The sequence below is a fragment of the Myotis nattereri genome, assembly GCF_964212035.1.
Source record: "Myotis nattereri genome assembly, chromosome: 1".
Taxonomy (NCBI): domain Eukaryota; kingdom Metazoa; phylum Chordata; class Mammalia; order Chiroptera; family Vespertilionidae; genus Myotis; species Myotis nattereri.
This window is the reverse complement of record NC_138075.1, coordinates 127,299,822-127,317,638: the sequence shown is the minus strand read 5'-3', so window position 1 is coordinate 127,317,638 and position 17,817 is coordinate 127,299,822. Positions and strand designations below refer to the sequence as shown.

The window sequence follows — 17,817 nt, the reverse complement described above, 5'->3', positions numbered from 1 at the left end:
ACTGAAGGTCCTGGGTGATGCCATGAGGGAAGGGAGCAGTCCTGGCACCTTTGGCTTCACATCTCTTTTGCCAGGCAGAAAATGAACATGCTCATGGTCTAAGTGTTGCAGCTGGGTGTTCTACTTCCTGCAGCTAACATACTCCAACTGATATGCTTTTCTTGAAAGAGGCTGCAGTGAGTTCTACTAGATCTGTAAGCTGGGACACATGGAGAAATTCCACACCCACTCAGAAAACCCATCTCAAAGAAGTTACATGGATCAAAAGGTGAATATTCACACTGTGAAATATAGCCATTTTTTACTCTTTCAAGTAAATATCACTGCGAACTATTTGGCAACATTTATGGAGAGAGGTGAGACATACATGCGTGACACAGCATGAACTCGGACAGTAGAACCTATGGCTGTCTTGCTTCTCAGCTGCTGACGATAGCCAGTAACCCTTGGGCTGTGGTGACTACTGCTGAGTAATCAGCATGACATGGGCATTAGCTGGTTTGAGGAACACTCTTAAGAGGTATGCACCTCTCAGATCCATATTATTGTTGTTGTTGTTATTATTATTATTATTACTAGAGGCCCAGTGCACGAATTCGTGCACAGGTGGGAGCCGATCGGGTGGGGCCAGCCAGGGGAAGGGGCCTTGGGCAGTTGGCTGGGCAGCCCGCCCCTGATCGGGGTGCGGGGGCCGATCAAGGGTGGGGCCAGCCAGGGTGAGGGGCCTCGGGCGGTTGAACTTCTGACTGAACTCCTAGTTGAGGGGTAATTTGCATATTAGCCTTTTATTATATAGGATTATTATTATTGCTAATTTTAGTCATAGGGTTGCTCCAGATCCCAGAATATGCAGAATTCCTCTAGAAACCAGATGCCTTACTTTTCTGGCTTTCATCTGTATTATCTTAAGCTATAACCTCTATCATATTTTTCTACCAGATGTACATATAGAATATCAAGGTCTAAGTCTATTTTATGTTGCCTTAACAAAACTGGGACAAGATTGCTCACTAAAATCAGAATATAAGAATCCATCCTCTTCATCAGCGTAGCAGAAACGGTGTCACTTTCTACTTTTATGATATTGTGGAGTAACCTTCTTTTTTCCCAAATTAAAGTATGTTTTTAAGTGGCTATATTTCCTTCTTTAGAATTATTTTCCCATGAAATTTGTGAGGAAGAAACATTCCCTGTTAATTACATAGGAAAGCATTTACCTGGTGGTCAATTATCTAATCTTTCCTGTTGAAAGCAATCAAACTGAAGAGTAAAAGTTATATACGGATAGCTGGATTCTTATAGCTTCAGGCAAGTACGTTTTGGGACTGGTTTAAACAAGAAAACATTAAGGGCAACTTGCTATAACCAACATCCTTCTGTTCAAAGCATAAAAATCACAGATATGTTGAATTCTTAGACATTAAAACAAGACAGGAATCTGTATTCAGCTACAACATGTTCCCTACTATTTTTAGGATAATTTTGGAAAACAGATTCTTACAAAATAAATGTAACCTAAGTAACTGATTCTTCCCTTTGCCTGCCCCTTAAGCGTTAGCTGAGTTATCAGAAGACTTACTGAAACAAGTTTTAGGAGAGAGCAGTAATGGGAAACCATAAAGATTCTGGCAGAGTTATAGAAAGCTTGTGCCTTAAATAGGTAGCCAGAAGTAGTAGAATACATAATAGCATTAATAAAATTTAATGAGAGAATTTTGAATTTACAGTAGGTATATATAAATATTCAAGAAGGTAGTTCATCAGACTATAGGCTACTAGGCCCATATGGAGAGAAATATTGTTCATTACCCAGTAAATCCAATATTCATCTTGTAATTAAACCTCAGAAAGGATCAGATGGGTTAGCAGAATAGCATTCTAGGAGGCACAGCCATTGATTACCAGCATTTAAAAACTTGCTCAAAATGAGGGAGAGTGTGCCCTAGCCAGTTGCTCGGTGGTTAGAGCGTTGGCCCCCGGTCCAAGGGTTGAAGGTTCAATTCCATGTCAAGGGCAGGTATCTTAGCTGCAGGCTTGATCCCCGCCCCCATCAGGTGTGTGCAGAGGCAGCCAATTCATGTGTCTTTCTCACATCGATGATTCTCTCTGCCCCCCCCCCACCTTCTACTCTCTCTAAAAAAACCAACTGAAAAAATATCTTCAGGTGAGGATTAAAAAAGGAAACAGAAATAGCACAAAAGAGAAATTTACAGGCATCTGAACAAATGTGATAAGATGCTCTAAACCAGTGCTTTGGTTACAACGGCAATCTGGTTAAAATGCGTATTGTCACTTTGGCCGGTGTGGCTCAGATAGCTGGAGTGTTGTCCAGTACACCAAATGGTTTGGGGTTTGATTGCGGGTTCAGGGCACATACCTAGGTTGCCATTCAATCCCTGGTCAGGGTGCATATGGGAGGCAACCAATTGATGTTTCTCTCTCCTTCCCTCCATCCTCCCCCCACCCCGCCACTTTCTCTCTAAAAAAACAAAAACAACCAACCAACAACAGTAAAAAAACAACACCAAAACTAAAAAGAGAAAGCGTTCAGGGGGTCTGGAGTAGAGCAGGAGGTCCTGCAGTTCTAAGAGACTCCCCATCAGCAGACCACACTTTGAGCAGCAAAGCTTTCATTTATTTGCACTTTTGTGGGTGTGGTGATTCTTCCAGAAAACCCTAAGGCTAGTGTATCACCTGGGCAACCAGTGCTTGAAGCAACTTCAGAAATATTTCTAATATTTTAAGAAATAATCTAGTCACTTGTCAGACAACAGGCCAGGAGTTGGCAAACCAGATATAGCAGGTCCTCGAATAATGTCATTTTGCTATAACATTGATGATGAGATAGATGCATTGGGAAATTAACTCTTGTTCGTGTCAACAAGCTGATGGTACAATTGGTTGCTTAAAGTTGCAGTTTCCAAGAACCTACCGAGGACAAGGACGATGTTATGTGAGGACTTACTGCACCTACAGATGCTGTTGTGCCCTAAGGGGCAGGGTTGTTTAGTGAACTGGCTGTGTGGTGTGTGGCCAGACTGGTTCTAACCTTAACACCTTTGTGTTGACAGGGTTTTTTTTTGGTTTTCTTTTTGCCCAGAACATTTCTGTGTTAGGCTCCTACTTTAGGACCTCAGCTCCAACGTCACCTCTCCCAAGGGTCTGCCCACCCAGGCGTTCCCCCTGACATCACTCTGCTTCACTGCCTCACAGCACTCACGCATCTAAAGTAAACTGTTCCCCTGTCTCCATTTAGAACAAAAGCTTCATAATTACAGGGACCTTTCCTGACTCTTTTTGTCATTGCTTTATCCCAAGAGCCTAGAACAGAGACATGTCTGACACAGGATATTCAGTAAATATTTGCTGAATTGCTCGATTTTATTAAAAAAGAGAAGTCAAGAATAGAAGTCCATGGCAAATCTTTCAACTTTTAAATGTTGGCAGGAAATTAAAATACAACAAACAAAAATGCCTCCAAATCAACCATGTGGGCCAAATGGAACACATCTGGGAATGGGCTGTTGTTTAGTGCTCCCAGATTTAGTCCATTATTCTAGTAAGTCACCTTAAGTCTTGGCACAGAGGTAAGAATGCACAAAAGCCTGACCTACTAGAGAAGGAAGGGGAGTTGAATTCTGAAGGAAAAACCTGGTTTGAGCCTCCCCTTCTCCTCTCCCTACATTTCAATCTGTGTGTGCAAACAAACACCTCACTGGGCTGAGCTTCAGCTTCTTTCTCATTCATAAAGACTGTGTCCCCTGCTTCCCGGGCTGTGTTGCAAACAGTGATGAAGACTGTTGTTTGATGGTAACACCTGTTTTGCTAATGGATAAGCTCAGCTGCGAATGAGACAATAAAAAAAAAATGCTTTCCCCCCTCCCCTCAAATGATCCCATCCACAACCCCTTCAATTCAGACACACTTCAAACTGCACAACTGAAATGGCTGGGTCAACACATTCTACATATCCATGTGATATATTACAGAGCAAGCAAGGATGCTTGTGTGGAGATCTAGCATGAAGTCTCTATGCAGGCTGGGTGTGTAATGTGTGTGCTCTGTGCATACGTGTGCATGTGTGTGATCCATGGGGAGGGGTGATTCAAGGGAGGAGGCAAAAAGCAGCAAGATATGAAGAACTTAAACATGCCTGGCAATGTGCTGAGTGTAGTCTTACACGTCCTTGAAAGGTAGGTATTCTATGTCTTGTGTCTGAGGCTAGAAACATGAGGGGCAGAGAAGTCACTGATTTGCCCAAGGACAGGCCCTCCCCTAATATTGGCAGAACTCAAGGCAAGAGTACACACAAAGGTCCACACACGATATATAAATATTTAAGTTATAAAGCAAGGGATCACATTGCTAAGTAAATGTGTCGCCTCCTCCCACCATAAACTTATAGTAACCTAAAGGCCAGGGTCCAGTGTAGAATTCTGAGATTCCTTGAGTGCATGTGAAAGGGGAGTTAACTTGTGACCTACCCCTTCTCACGCGTCCAAACTAACTTCCCAGCCAGCAGCCACCCCTTCCCAATGTCTCTGGCCTGGGGAGTACACACAGCATGTGTATATGAGCAGACAAGCCCGCCCCTGGAAGATGGACCTGGGAGAGCCTGTAAGCTGGGAATTCTGGTGTCCTGGGTACCAGGAGGGTACTCTAGAAAGGGAAGCTCAGCTTCCAGGCAGCCACATCCCTTCGGCTCAGTGGACATTTTATCCTACGGGGAAAGGGTGCAGCTAGATGAGGACCAGCATGAGGCCCTCTAAAGTGGGGGACTTAGATGGGCGTCTCCTTGTTCTGTCCAGATAGCAGAGTTGCTAAGAGGTAAAATTTTATTCCAAAATACTTCTCTAAAAGGTTTTACCAGTGATGTATATTTTTGCAAGATTAAATCTTAAGTGTTGATGAAACTTGACCTAAAGGAGGTACCTGGCCAGGACTATCTTTCATTCCAATGATTTCTAGACCTGATTAACATACAAGACTAGTTTTAAAAGAAAAAAAATATTGCCATACAATGTGTTGACCTTGTTTAAAAAACCATAATGTGCCAGGGCTGGCGCGGGTCAGTGGTTGAGCACTGACCTATGAACCAGGAGGTCACAGTTCAATCTCCAGTCAGTGGCATGCAAGAGGCAGCCCATCAATGATTCTCATCATTGATGCTTCTATCACTCTCTCCCTCTCTTCCTTCCTCTCTGAAATCAATAAAAAAATATTTTAAAAAATCATAATGTGTTAAATATGTCCTAATATAAAAGAGCTTATAGCTCATACAAAAGTATAAAACCAAAACAAATTTGTAAAAAAATAGAAACAGGCTGCAAAGTTGCCAAATAAAATTCCAATTAGAAACATCCATATACTGTAGTACCTGATGACATGTTACTGAAGGGAACTTGTCGCCTGCAACATAAACATGGACATGGATGGCCAGGTGAGGTTTCTTTTGAGCTTGGTGTACCCATGATTCCATTTTCCTACCACTGTTCTATAGGTGAACTTACCATGACATTTTCCTCTTTTAACATTGATTTTGTTTTTTGTTAATACGGTGGGGCTCTCTGTCCTTCATATATGACTTATCACTGTTAAGTTCTCATTAGTCCTATTCCATCAAATCATCTATTCATAAGTGCAAATAAGGCAACACAAATATCTGATGGTTTCAAATTCTGTATTGAGAGGGTGGGGGGAACGGGAAAGGAGCAAAGTGGTCAAAAGAAACAAACTTCCAGTGATAAGGTAAGTAAGTACTAGGATTGATGTACAGCACGATGGCTCTAGTTAACACTGCTGCACGGTGTATGAACATTGTTAAGACAGAAGGTCCCTAGCCAAAGAACACATATGCATAGCCCACAGACACAGACAACAGTGTGTTGATGTCCAGAGGGAAGGGGGGGGGGCAATGGGGTATCTGTAATAGTGTCAACAATAAAAATAAAGAAGGAAAGAAAGAGAAGGTCCTAAGTGTTTTTCTCACAAGAAAAAATTTTCTTCTTCTTTTGTATCTATATGAGATGATGGTTATTAACTAAAGCCACTGTGTGAATCATTTCACAATACATGTAAGTCCAATCATTATGCTGTACACCTCGAACTTACACAGTGCTATATGTCAAGTAGGGTTTCAAAATCAAAAGGGCCCTGAACCACAACTATAATATAGCAAATGTGAAGGTTTATTCTCTAAAAATTCTCATGTGGTGGTGGTGGGGTGCGGCTATAAACACAAAACGCTTGACAATTCTTAGGAATGGACTGACATTACAAGATTATTTTTTGAGTTGCTAAGCAACATCGGAAAACAAATGTCCATGTTCTGAGATCACTCGGCATTCATCCTCCCCACGGGCAGCACGTGTGTTCCCCGCCTCCCTCCACTCCTCTTGGACAACAGGGGCGGAACCTCGCAACTGTGATGCTAATGGTCCGTTGTTGTGGCAAAAAGATACAATCTGTGTCTCAAACATAAATCACGATTTGTGGCCACCTGACAGGCAAGACCTCAGGCAAGCTGATGTCTTCACTGGACTGCCATCATTTACACCCAGATTAAGTCCTATGCTCTCTGTGTTCTTTCCCGTTGTATCACTTCAGTCAGTTTTCTTTGCATGTCAATTACCTTCCCCCTCCTACATATCAGGAGACTGACTCACTTTTATGAGCAATTGTCACATCTGGGGAAAAGGAGAGACTTTTCATGCGAGTGATTTCTTTGTTTCTAAGACAGAGCCTTCACTGCAAGAAGACCTACTTCAGACCATCCTTCTTAAGGCTGCATTGACATTACACTTAGGCAAGTCCGCTTCCTTCTTTGTTAAAACCCTTACCTGTCAAGTCTCTTCTTTTTGAAAAAATTAAAGATGATGCATCTGGTTCTAAAATTAATATCAAACATGTAAATACATGCTTAATATTACAGAAATGAACTCCTTTTGTTCTAACTTTTGCCCACCCAATATAACATAGTTCATCCTTGTAACTCAATCACAGCACCTCAGTATTGCAGGATGTCTGTCCCCTTCCATCTGGACACGTGGCTCATGATATATAGAGAAAAAGATAAGCCAGCAATAATTTTCTTAAAGTTAAAAACATAATTTAGTGCTTTAAGAACTTGAGCCCCTTCCTCCCTCCAAAAAACAATGAAGTGGAACAAAATCTTAGCTCTATAGTTGAACTCAAGCTCCACCTCCAAGGGCAGGCGGGCCAATACTTACCTAAAAGGACTAGTTCAATGAGCCCAGCATCAGCAGTAATATCCACCATCTGAAGCAGAGACAAATCCACGACAGGCCAATTATGAGTGGGTATCCCTAGCGCCTGATACATATGCGCCATATGTGATAAGACGCTGGTTCAGTAACCACCATTTCTATAGCAACCCACACACACTCTGCAGGCTGTGTTTCAGGAAGGCAGTTAAAACTGGATTCTACAATGCAACTTCACTTAGAACACGCTTTGATTTCTGTCATCTCATTAGGATTAGAGTATTCAAATATGTTAGCATTAAATGGCAGAAACTTGTCACATAAATAATCATAATTCTTGATTTCTCTGCCACTCAATGTCTGCTGGTCACTTTAAATGCGAACCACTGACCTGATTTGCTTGTACATAAGGGACCATTCCCCAGGGCAACAAGTCAGATCACAGTCTGACAACTCGGGCAGCCATCTGCTGTCCCAGTTGCAGGCGTGAGAGTAAATGCTTAGGAAAGCAAGCTGAAATATCAGCTCTTACTGCCTAGAAAGCCTCAGCGAAGATGCGTTCACCATGACCAACAGAACTTCATCTGGGCCAATCTGGTCCCCTGCACAGTATTGATTAGAAGGTGTGTAGGTCCCGGCCCCTCAGACACATCTTGACAACATGGACACAGGCACTGGCATTGTACCACTTTCCAAAGGCGAGAGTACCAGTAGAAGATGATAAATTAAAGACACCAGCTAATTCCTCAAAGGAAAAGACGTAGACTCTTGCACTATAAATCAAGGGACATTTTAACACGATGGTTTCAGTACTGCATGTAAATGCAGCAAAAATTTCAATTCTAGTTTAAGCAAGTTGCACTTAAAAAATCATTTTTCCTAGCGGCACACATAACAATTAGCTAACTCATATTGTTGTAATATATTAGATAGAACCCAGCTTTATATTGTAAAGAGTGTTAATCTATTAGGTCTCCCTCCAATAAACATGGGGGTTGAAATATGGAGATGCTAAATTTTATAATGGGAAATTCTCTGCTTGTTGCAAAAGAAAAACTTACAAGACAACTGTAGCCATTAAAAAAAAAGACAACCACATCAACGGTAATGTCAAATACTGACTCTATTCTAAAGGGCGTCTGGAAGGGAGCACCCCTAGGTTTCTCTCCTAAGAGTAAATGTTCAGTCCTGGCTGGTGTTTCTCAGTGGTTAGAGCGTCGCCTCGAGCACCAAATAAAGGGTCTCAGGTTCGATTCCCAGTCAAGGGCATGTGCCTGGGTTCCAGGTTTGATCCCTGGCCTGGGTCAGGGCTCGTGGGGGAGGCAGCCAATCAATGTGTGTTTTTCACATTGATGTTCTCTCTCTCTCTCTCTCTCTCTCTCTCTCTCTCTCTCTCTCTCCCCCTCCCTTCCACTCTTTCTAAAAAGCAATGGAAAAAATATCAAGTGAGGATTAAAAAAAAAGGAGTAAATGTTCATTTATCTAGCAATCATGAATTGAAGTATTTGAGTTAGTGTTTAAATGTGAATTTATTTTTCAAAAGGAAGTCCCAGGGAACTAGAAAATAATTTCACCTTTCTTTATAGAGTTTGAAATCTTGCCCTATAAAGAAGGTGTTATCACCCTGAGTATCATTAATCACTCTCAGCAAAATGCTGGAGGGTTACCTGGATAACAAAGTAGGAACGATGACTGAATCAGGGACCCAGTTTAGCCCTAGAGAGTGTAGAGTATATCTGCATTCTTATACTAGAATGGTAAGAGCTTCTTTGTTGAATGCATTTTAGATCAGGGATCACAAAATTTTCTGTAATAGGCCAGAGAGTAAATATTTTCAATTTGTGGGAATATACAGTCTGTCACAACTGCTCAACTCCGTGGATGTAGTGAGAAAGCACTCATATAGCCCAAACGCAAACGAATGGGCATGGTTGTGTTCCAATATCTTATTCTGCTCAGGCTGCTATAAAAAAGTACCATCGACTGGCTTATAAACAACAGAAATTCATTTCTCACACTTCTGGAAGCCCAAGGTCAAGGTGCCATCAGATTTCGTGTCTGGCGAGGACCTACTTCTTGGTTCATGGATGACAGATAGAAACCTTCTCCCTGCATCCTCATGGTGAAAGGGGCCAGAAATCTCTCTGGGGACCCTTTTATGAGGGCACTAATCCCATTCATGGGAGCAGTAACCTTACGACTTCATCACCCCACGAAGGTTTCACATTGGGAGTAAGGTTTCAACATATGAATTTGGTGGTGGTGGTGGTGGTGGTGGGGGGGGGGGGGATACAAAATTCAGTCCATAACACCCAATAAAACTTTATTTAGGTAAGCTTACATTTGAATTTTATATAATTCCCATGTGTCATGAGATACTATTTTCCTTTGGATTCTTTCTTATACCATTTAAAAATGTAAAAACCACTCTTAGCTCGTGGGCCAAGTTTGCTGATACTTATCTAGGTGAAAAAATTTTAATGGATTCACAGATTGCTATATCTGGCTGGTAAGCACTTTGGAATTGTAATGACTTACATTTACCTCGAAAGTAAATAATTTAAAGTGTTAAATTGGTTTGAAGTGATTAGCATACTTGAATCAATCATAAGTAGCAGTTAATCATTAAATAGTGTTATATGCAGAAGATGTAGTCCTATTTTTTTTTTCCTGATCTGATAATATCGCCTTGGAACTTTTTATTTAATTGAAATAATTTAATTTATACTTAAATAATATTATTGATGAAATGTAATAATAGTAAAAAAAGCCTTATGAAGTATGTAGGCTTCTATTGAATTTAGTAAGTTAATCAACATATGGTTTCTTTGAAATGTCCTTCCAATCTTACAGTTTTCAGAAAACACATTTTAATGCATTTGATTATTTTTGAATGACTGTCCAAACGTTGGCTTTTTCTTTGCATACAATCTGTTATAGCCAGAAATTTGGCAGTTAAAATTTTTGAAGTAGATGCTAAGTCAAAAAGACCACTTAAATGGAAACAGATCAACTACTCAATGAAGATTCCCAATGAAAAAAGGCTCAGTGCCATGAGGATTACTTCCAGAGAGGAAATACTAAATTGGGTCACTTCAGAGGCTTCACTGATTTTTACTTTGTGTTAGTTTTCTATTGTTGCTGTAATAATTAAGACAAATTAAGTCTCTTATAGGTCCAGAGGTCAGAAGTCCAGCTCCTTCCAGAGGCTGTGAAAGGAGAACCTGGTTCCTTGCCTTTTTCAGTGTCTCGTGGCTGCCTATACCCTGAAATTGTGGCCACTTTTCCATTTTCAAAGTGCACCACTCCAGTTTCTGCATCACTGCCATTTCACTGTCACATCACAATGTCATCTCCCCTGATTCTGACCCCCGCCCCCCACATCCATCCGAAGGACCACTGTGATCACAGCGGGCCCAATTGCATAATCCAGGAGAATGTCCTCATCCTAAGCCTGCTCACTTAATCACACCTGTACAGTCCCTTTTCCATGTAATGTTCACAGGGTCCCAAGCACGATGACGCAGAGATATCTGAGAGGCCATTATTCAGCCTGCCACACATATAACATTTTTTAAAAATAAATTTTCATTATTTGTGAGCTGTATACAAAATTAATGTGAGCAAGGATGGTGCTTCTATAGACCTGTGCCATACTGTTATGACATGTATGTGTATAAATCCCTAGAGAAAACTTCATTGTATAGTTGACCCTGAAACAATGCAGGGGTAAGGGACCCTGATCCCCTGTGCAGTCAAAAATGCTTGTATAACTTTTAAAAATATGCTTTATTGATTTTTTTAAAGAGAGAGGAAGGGGTAGGAGAAAGAGAAAGAAACATCGATGTGAGAGAGATATCCATAGGCTGCCTCCCATATGCATCTCGACTGGGAACTGAAACTGCAACGTGGTCATGCATGTGCTCTGACCGGGAATCAAACCAGCAGCCTTTCGGTGCATGGGATGCTCAACCAACTGAGCCACACCAACCAGGGTACTTGTATAACTTCTGTCTCTCCTGCAACTTAGTTGTCCTTTGGATCTGCAGGGGGATTGGTTCCAGGACACCCCCATGGTTACAAAAGTTCTCAGACACTCAAGCCCCTTATATAAAACTAGTGGCCCGGTGCATGCACGAAATTTGTGCATGGGGGTGGGAGGGTGGGGGGGTTCCCTCAGCCCAGCCTGAACACTCTCCAATCGGACATCCCTCTCGCAATCTGGGACTGCTGGCTCCTAACCACTCACCTGCTTGCCTGCTTGATTGCCTCTAACTGCTTCTCTGCCTGCCTGCCTGATCGCCCCTAACTGATTCTGCCTGCCTGCCTGATCGTCCCTAACTGCCTTCCCTGCCAGCCTGATCTCACCCCTAACTGTTCTCCCTTGCCAGTGTAATCACCTCTAACTGCCCTCCCCTGTCGGCCTGATCTCGCCCCCAAACTGCCCTCCCCTGCTGGCCTGATCTTGCCCTGAACTGCCCTCCCCTGCCGGCCTGATCTCGCCCCCAATTGCTCTCCCCTGCCTTCCTGGTCGCCCCGAACTGCCTTCCCCAGCAAGCCTGGTCCCCCCCCCCGCCAACTGCCCTCCCCTGCTGGCCTTATCTTGCCCCCAACTGCCCACCCCTGCCGGCCTGATCGCCCGTAACTGCCTCTGCCTGCCTGCCTGATTGCCCCTAACTGCCTTCCCCTGCCAGCCTGATCTTGCCTTCAATTGCCCTCCCCTGCCAGCCTGATCTCGCCCCCAACTGCCTACCCCTGCCGGCCTGATCACCATTAACTGCCTCTGTGTTGGCCCCACCACCATGGCTTTGTCCAGAAGGAAGTCAGATGCCTGGAAGATGTCCGGTCTACCGATCTAATTAGCATATTACCTTTTATTAGTATAGATGGTACAGAACAATGCCTATAGGAGCCCTCTGCATTTGTAGATTCCCTCCCACAGACTGAAAATACTGTTAGTGACCTGTGGTTGGTTGAATCCATGGTGGGCTAATGGTATATTTACTGGAAAAAAATCAGGGTATAAGTGGACCCATATAGTTCAAACCCATGTTGTTGAAAGGCCAACGGTATCAGGCACATAACCTTTTATACTCCTAGTCCTACTCATCCATATTCAAACATAGCCCTTCAAAAAAGGACTACGGTGGCAGGAAGAAATAGAACAACAGCTCTCTAAATAAGAGCTCAAAGAATCATCCTTTTGTTAAACATATACACGCATAAACAAATAAAGGTAAATTTTATAATATAGTTATTTAAGTATACACACACACACACACACACACACACTACATAAATGTTACATTGTCATATCTTAAACTATCCTGACTTTAAAAACATCTAAATGATCCTCATCTGATTCAATCATTCAGCATTTTAGTTGGGTACCTAGTATGTGCCAGGAATAGTTTTTGACTATAAGGGTTCAAAGATAAGACTCAGTGAGGACACAGATATATATATATATTTTTTAATGTTTTATTGATTTTTTTACAGAGAGGAAGGAAGAGGGATAGAGAGTTAGAAACATCGATGAGCGAGAAACATCGATCGGCTGCCTCCTGCACGCCCCCTACTGGGGATGTGCCCACAGCCAAGGTACATGCCCTTGACCGGAATCGAACCTGGGACCCTTGAGTCCGCAGGCCGACGCTCTATCCACTGAGCCAAACCAGCCAGGGCGAGAACAGAGATATTACCTAAGCCACTGCAAGGCCATGCCCTTATATGCTTCTAGTATCACCACAGTATGTACAATGTGCCTAAATCACTATTTAAGGGATGGAGAAAGGGATTTGAGAGGAGAGATCCTGCTCATACAAAGTGACAAACTATGAGGGAGACCTTAGCATCCCCGGGAAGGGTTAGCGTCTGCTGTGGCAGCAACAGGGGGTGTGTAGAAGACTGTCTGGAGATGAGGTGGAGGCACAGGCAGGGCCGGCTCTGAAGAGCTAGGTGCCATGTGAGGGAGTGCGGACTGCCTCACCATGAGTTGTTCTAAGACATTCTCATGTGGGAAAGTGGTCTGTGGTTTTGAAAGACAGCTAAAGTAGCAACGCAGAAGACCTACAGAGTTAAGGAGGGGCAGAAGGCAGTCAGATAGCTGCTGGAATTGGCCAGAAAAGGGGGGAGCATCTGAACTGGGACGAGGCACCACAGAGAAGGAGTGAGAGGAGAGGGTAACTGGGAGAAACACTGATCCTACCTCAACGTGACTCTGTGAGGGACCAGCCATGGCTGCGGGTGGGGAAGTGAAGCAAAAGAACACGTGGGATGGCCCCAGGTTTCTGTTATGCTTAACCAAGAGGAAGCACAGAGATGAACAGAATGAGAGGCTGGAGTGCGGGGAGGTGACGAGTCTCGGTTTTAGACGTGTAGAATTCGCATTTCCTCTAGGACATCCAGAAAGAGATGTCTAATAGACAGTGAGACACACAGAACAGAGAATCAGACATGGGTGCACGGGTAGCTGTGGGAGTGTGAGGAGCGGTCCAATGCCCCAGCAACTGCAGAGGAAATAAGTTAGGAGCTGGGTGCAGGGCAAAGCCCAGGGATTGGCAGGTGAGGAGGATCCAGGGGGGTTTGATACAGAAAGCCAAGGGAGGAGGGCCCTCTGCGGGGATGGAAAACCACCCAATGCTGCAGAGACATCTGAGAGGAGGAGGAGGAGGTCACCTGATTTCCCAACCCCGCAGCTGCTGGTGAGCTCAGTGACATTTGTTTCAGGAGAACGGGACAGTGGAAGCAGGACTGAAGTGTGTAGAGACATGGAGGCAGCACATGGGGAGCAATTCTCAAGAAACCTGGGCCCAGGGTAATCCGGGAAAGCGGTGTGGATGGCACAGTATAGGAAAGGCTCTAGAGAACGGGGAGACCTTTGTTTACTTAATAAATGCTTACGGCATACATGTTCTGTACCAGGCACTATACTAAGCTTCTTACAAATATTAACTCATTTACTCCTTGGCGTCGTTGATTTTATGTGTCAACTTGGCTAGGCCAGTTCCCAGATATCAGTTCAAATATGTCTGCATGTTGCTGTGAAGGTATTTAAAATGAGAATAACTTTTAAATCAGTAGACTCGGGGCCCAGCCAGAGTGGCTCAGTTGGTTGAGCATCATCCATGCACCAAAGGGTTGCTGGTTCAATTCCCAGTCAGGGTACATACCTGGGTTGCAGGTTTGATCCTAGTGGGGGAGCAAATGAAAGGCAGCTGATAGATGTCTTCTCGCCCCTCCCCCCACCTTCCCTCGGTCTAAGCATGTCCTTGGGTGAAGATGAAAAAAACACACCAAAAAACCCTTGGATTATTTTCTAATAAACTTTAAAAAAACCCTTAAAACATAATAAATAAATCAGTAGACTGGGTAAAGAATATAATGTAGGTGGGCCTCATCTAATCAGTTGAAGGCCTTTAAAAAAAATGACTGACCTTCCACAGGGAGGAGGAACTTTTGCCAGCAGACTACCTTTGGGCTCAAACTGCAACACCAGTTGTTCTCTGAATCCCCAGCCTGCTGGCCCACCCTGCAGATTCTGGACTTGGCAGCTTCTACAACTGCATTAGCCAATTCCTTAAAATCTCTCTCTCTCTCTTTCTCTCTCTCTCTCTACACACACACACACACACACACACACACACACACACACACACTACTGTTTCTGTGGGGAATTCTGACTAACGAATGCATCCTTTGTAACAACATTAGGTACTATTATAATCCCCATTATAGTTGAGGAAACTATGGCAGAGACAGGTTAAGTAACTTGGCCAGGGCAGCACAGCAAGCGGGTAGCAGAGCTGGATTCCAATACAGTGTGCCCCCAGAGAACCTGCTCTTAATCACATGCTGTGCTGCTGTCCAGAGCACTGACCCAGGGGTGCTGGGGCCCACTGGGAAGGCCAGTAGAGAGAGACAGAACATACAAGCAATGAGAATCTACAAATGCAGTCTGGTACAAATGAGAAAACAGGCACAAGGGATCGGCCCAAAGTGGGACACAAAGTGGTTCAAGTAGCAGAACCCAGGTTTTCAGGATACAACATGCAGCTTTCCCCTTTCTCCTTTTACTCCATTCGTCTATCCACGTCCTGTCCTCCCGCCTGGATTCCCCTGCTCTTCAGAGACTCTCTCAGTCGCACTCCCCTCACGTTGCTTTCTGCTGTAGGCCCAGGAATCTTTATGTTCTGACCGTGACCACATGCCTCAAATAACCACTAAGCTGTAGACAACACACGCCAGCCAATGACAAAGTGCCCTTCTTACTGAGTGCAGCCCAATAACCCATCTAACAACGTTAAGTTCCATATATCTGGTAAAATGGTGCATCTCACACGAATAATTATAGAGTCTGTTAGTAATTATTTGGAAAATAAAACAAAACAAAACCTCTCCCCACAAAACCCAGGAAGCTCAATGGGCATTTGGTTCCAAATACACATTTCTATGAATTAACTACTCAAGGAATTAGGTGTCTTTGAAAATACATCCGATATAAAAAGTCTCCCAATAATCTGAATTGGGTTATTTGAAAACTAGTCTTTTCAAGCTTGACTTTTTGGGGGCTGGGAACCACAGGGTATAGGAACCAATGTGCCATCAGAACCTCAAGCACAAGCACCTACTCCCACCTCATTATTTTGAAGTCATTTATAAAACTTCCTGAAGAAAAATTTGAAAATATGTATTAAAGCTTTAGAATTTGTACATTTTAACCCAGCAGTTCTGCTTCTTCTAAAACTTTATCTTAAGGAAATAACCATGACCATGCATAAAGATTTCGCTATAAAGATACATGTATCATAGCATTGGTGAGAATAGTAATGTATTTCCTGATTATATGGGATTGAGCAACCAAATTATGACCTTCCCATGTGATGGAAAACTATGCATTCACTAATATTAACCCTGCAGCATAATAACTAATGCTATGGAAAGATGTTTCTGACATACAAATACTTTTTAAAAGCACATGACACAAAACCTCATTTCTGTTAAATATATATTGCATGGAAGGCAGCCTCTTGAGAGGTCCCCAATAATGCCTACCACTCAGTATTCACATGCCTGTGCAGCCCACCCCGCACTGCACCAGTGTTGGGCTCTGTGACCAAAAGCACAGAGAAAGAAGTGATGGCATGCCACTTTGACATTTGATTATAAAAGACTGTGACTTCCATTTTGCCCACGTGTGCTTTTTTTATTTTTGTTTATTGTTTTTTTCTCTTGGATCACTTGGTCTGGTAGAAGCAAGATGCTGTGCTGCGAGAAGCCCTAAGGAGTCGCCCCTGGGAAAGGACGGAAGCCGCTGCCCAGTAGCCTGTGAGTGAGATTGGAAGGTGCTGGCTGGCTGGCCCAACTGAGCCTTGCGATGAGCAGAGCCCGGCTGACAGCCTGTTTGCAACCTTGCTGGCCCTGAGCCAGAACCACCAGGTAGGTTGTACCTGTGTTCCTGAACCTCCAAAACAGTGAGGCGACAGCTGTTTACTGTAGTCTACAGCTGCTGGTTTGGGGGCAATTTGTTACATGGCAATAGTTAACTAATACCTATATGCATAGTGAAATGACTGGAAGAATAGAATCCAAAATACTAGTAGTGGTTCTCTCTAGGTGGTGGAATAATAATTTTTATTTTCTCTTCTTGTACAATGTTGGCAATGTTTTTCCTTTTTCAGAAAACAGGAAAAGAAAACCACATATAACCAAGAAAGATCATATGACCTTCTAAAGAATCAAAGTATAAAGATTAAGAGAGACAATTTTAGCTCTAAGAACTTTAAAAGATTCTTAAAGATTCTTTTCACGTAGATTAGCTTAAAGGTGCAAAAAAGGAAAGAAAAAGAAAAAAAAATACTCCAAAGAACACGCCTGAACATCTCGGTGGAGTAGGTGCTACCCACCAGAAACCACGCAACACTGCACGGCCAGGAGACGTGCACAAGCCTCCTAAAAGGAAAACCAAAGAGCAATGATGAAGTCATCTGTTAGCAGATCATCAGCACAGGTGTCTTGCTTACCCAGCTTCTGGTCAAACCGCCATGCTGCGACGTAGGCATTGTGCCTCAGACTGCTCTGTGTGGCCAGGGGCACGGTGACATAGATGGGACCATCCACCAGCACCGGCGTTCCATCACTGCTGAGCAAGTGCACGCTGACAGCTGTGACTGGGCTCAGGTCGTACCTGGTGCCGTTTCCTGGAAGCAAGAGGCATTCTCCATCACATGCACACAAAGATTCGTGGGGCTGTGGAAACCGTTTCCAAAAAAAATAGTCATCGCTACCAATTGCCAAGTACCATGCCTCCTATCTGCCAGGGACTGCACTAAGCACTTTGCACACATAATCCTCACCTTGACTTTCTAAGGTAGGAAAAATCCCCATTTTACACAGAGAGAAGCTGAGACTCAGCGAGGGCCCTACTGGGAGCTGGCCTAAGGGCATAGAACAGTGGGTGGTAGGCTGGGATCGAAGCTTGGGTTGCCCAATCTAATTACTGCACTTTACTTTTAAAAATGACCTCCAAAGGGAAGGACTTTTTGTCGGTAATGGGACAGGGAGGTGCTTGTGGAAATCCCCGAAACCGACTCAG

General features: G+C 43.5%; 1 protein-coding gene across 1 annotated transcript in view; it reads right to left on the bottom strand.

Moving 5' to 3' along the window:
- The window catches only part of FAM171A1 (family with sequence similarity 171 member A1), a 131,440-nt gene that overhangs the window by 12,906 nt on the left and 100,717 nt on the right, over positions 1 to 17,817 (bottom strand). Inside the window, exon 5 of the mRNA XM_081096472.1 lies at positions 17,246 to 17,422. Coding sequence (XP_080952598.1) covers positions 17,246 to 17,422 — 177 coding nt within the window. The remainder of the gene's footprint in view (positions 1 to 17,245; positions 17,423 to 17,817) is intronic.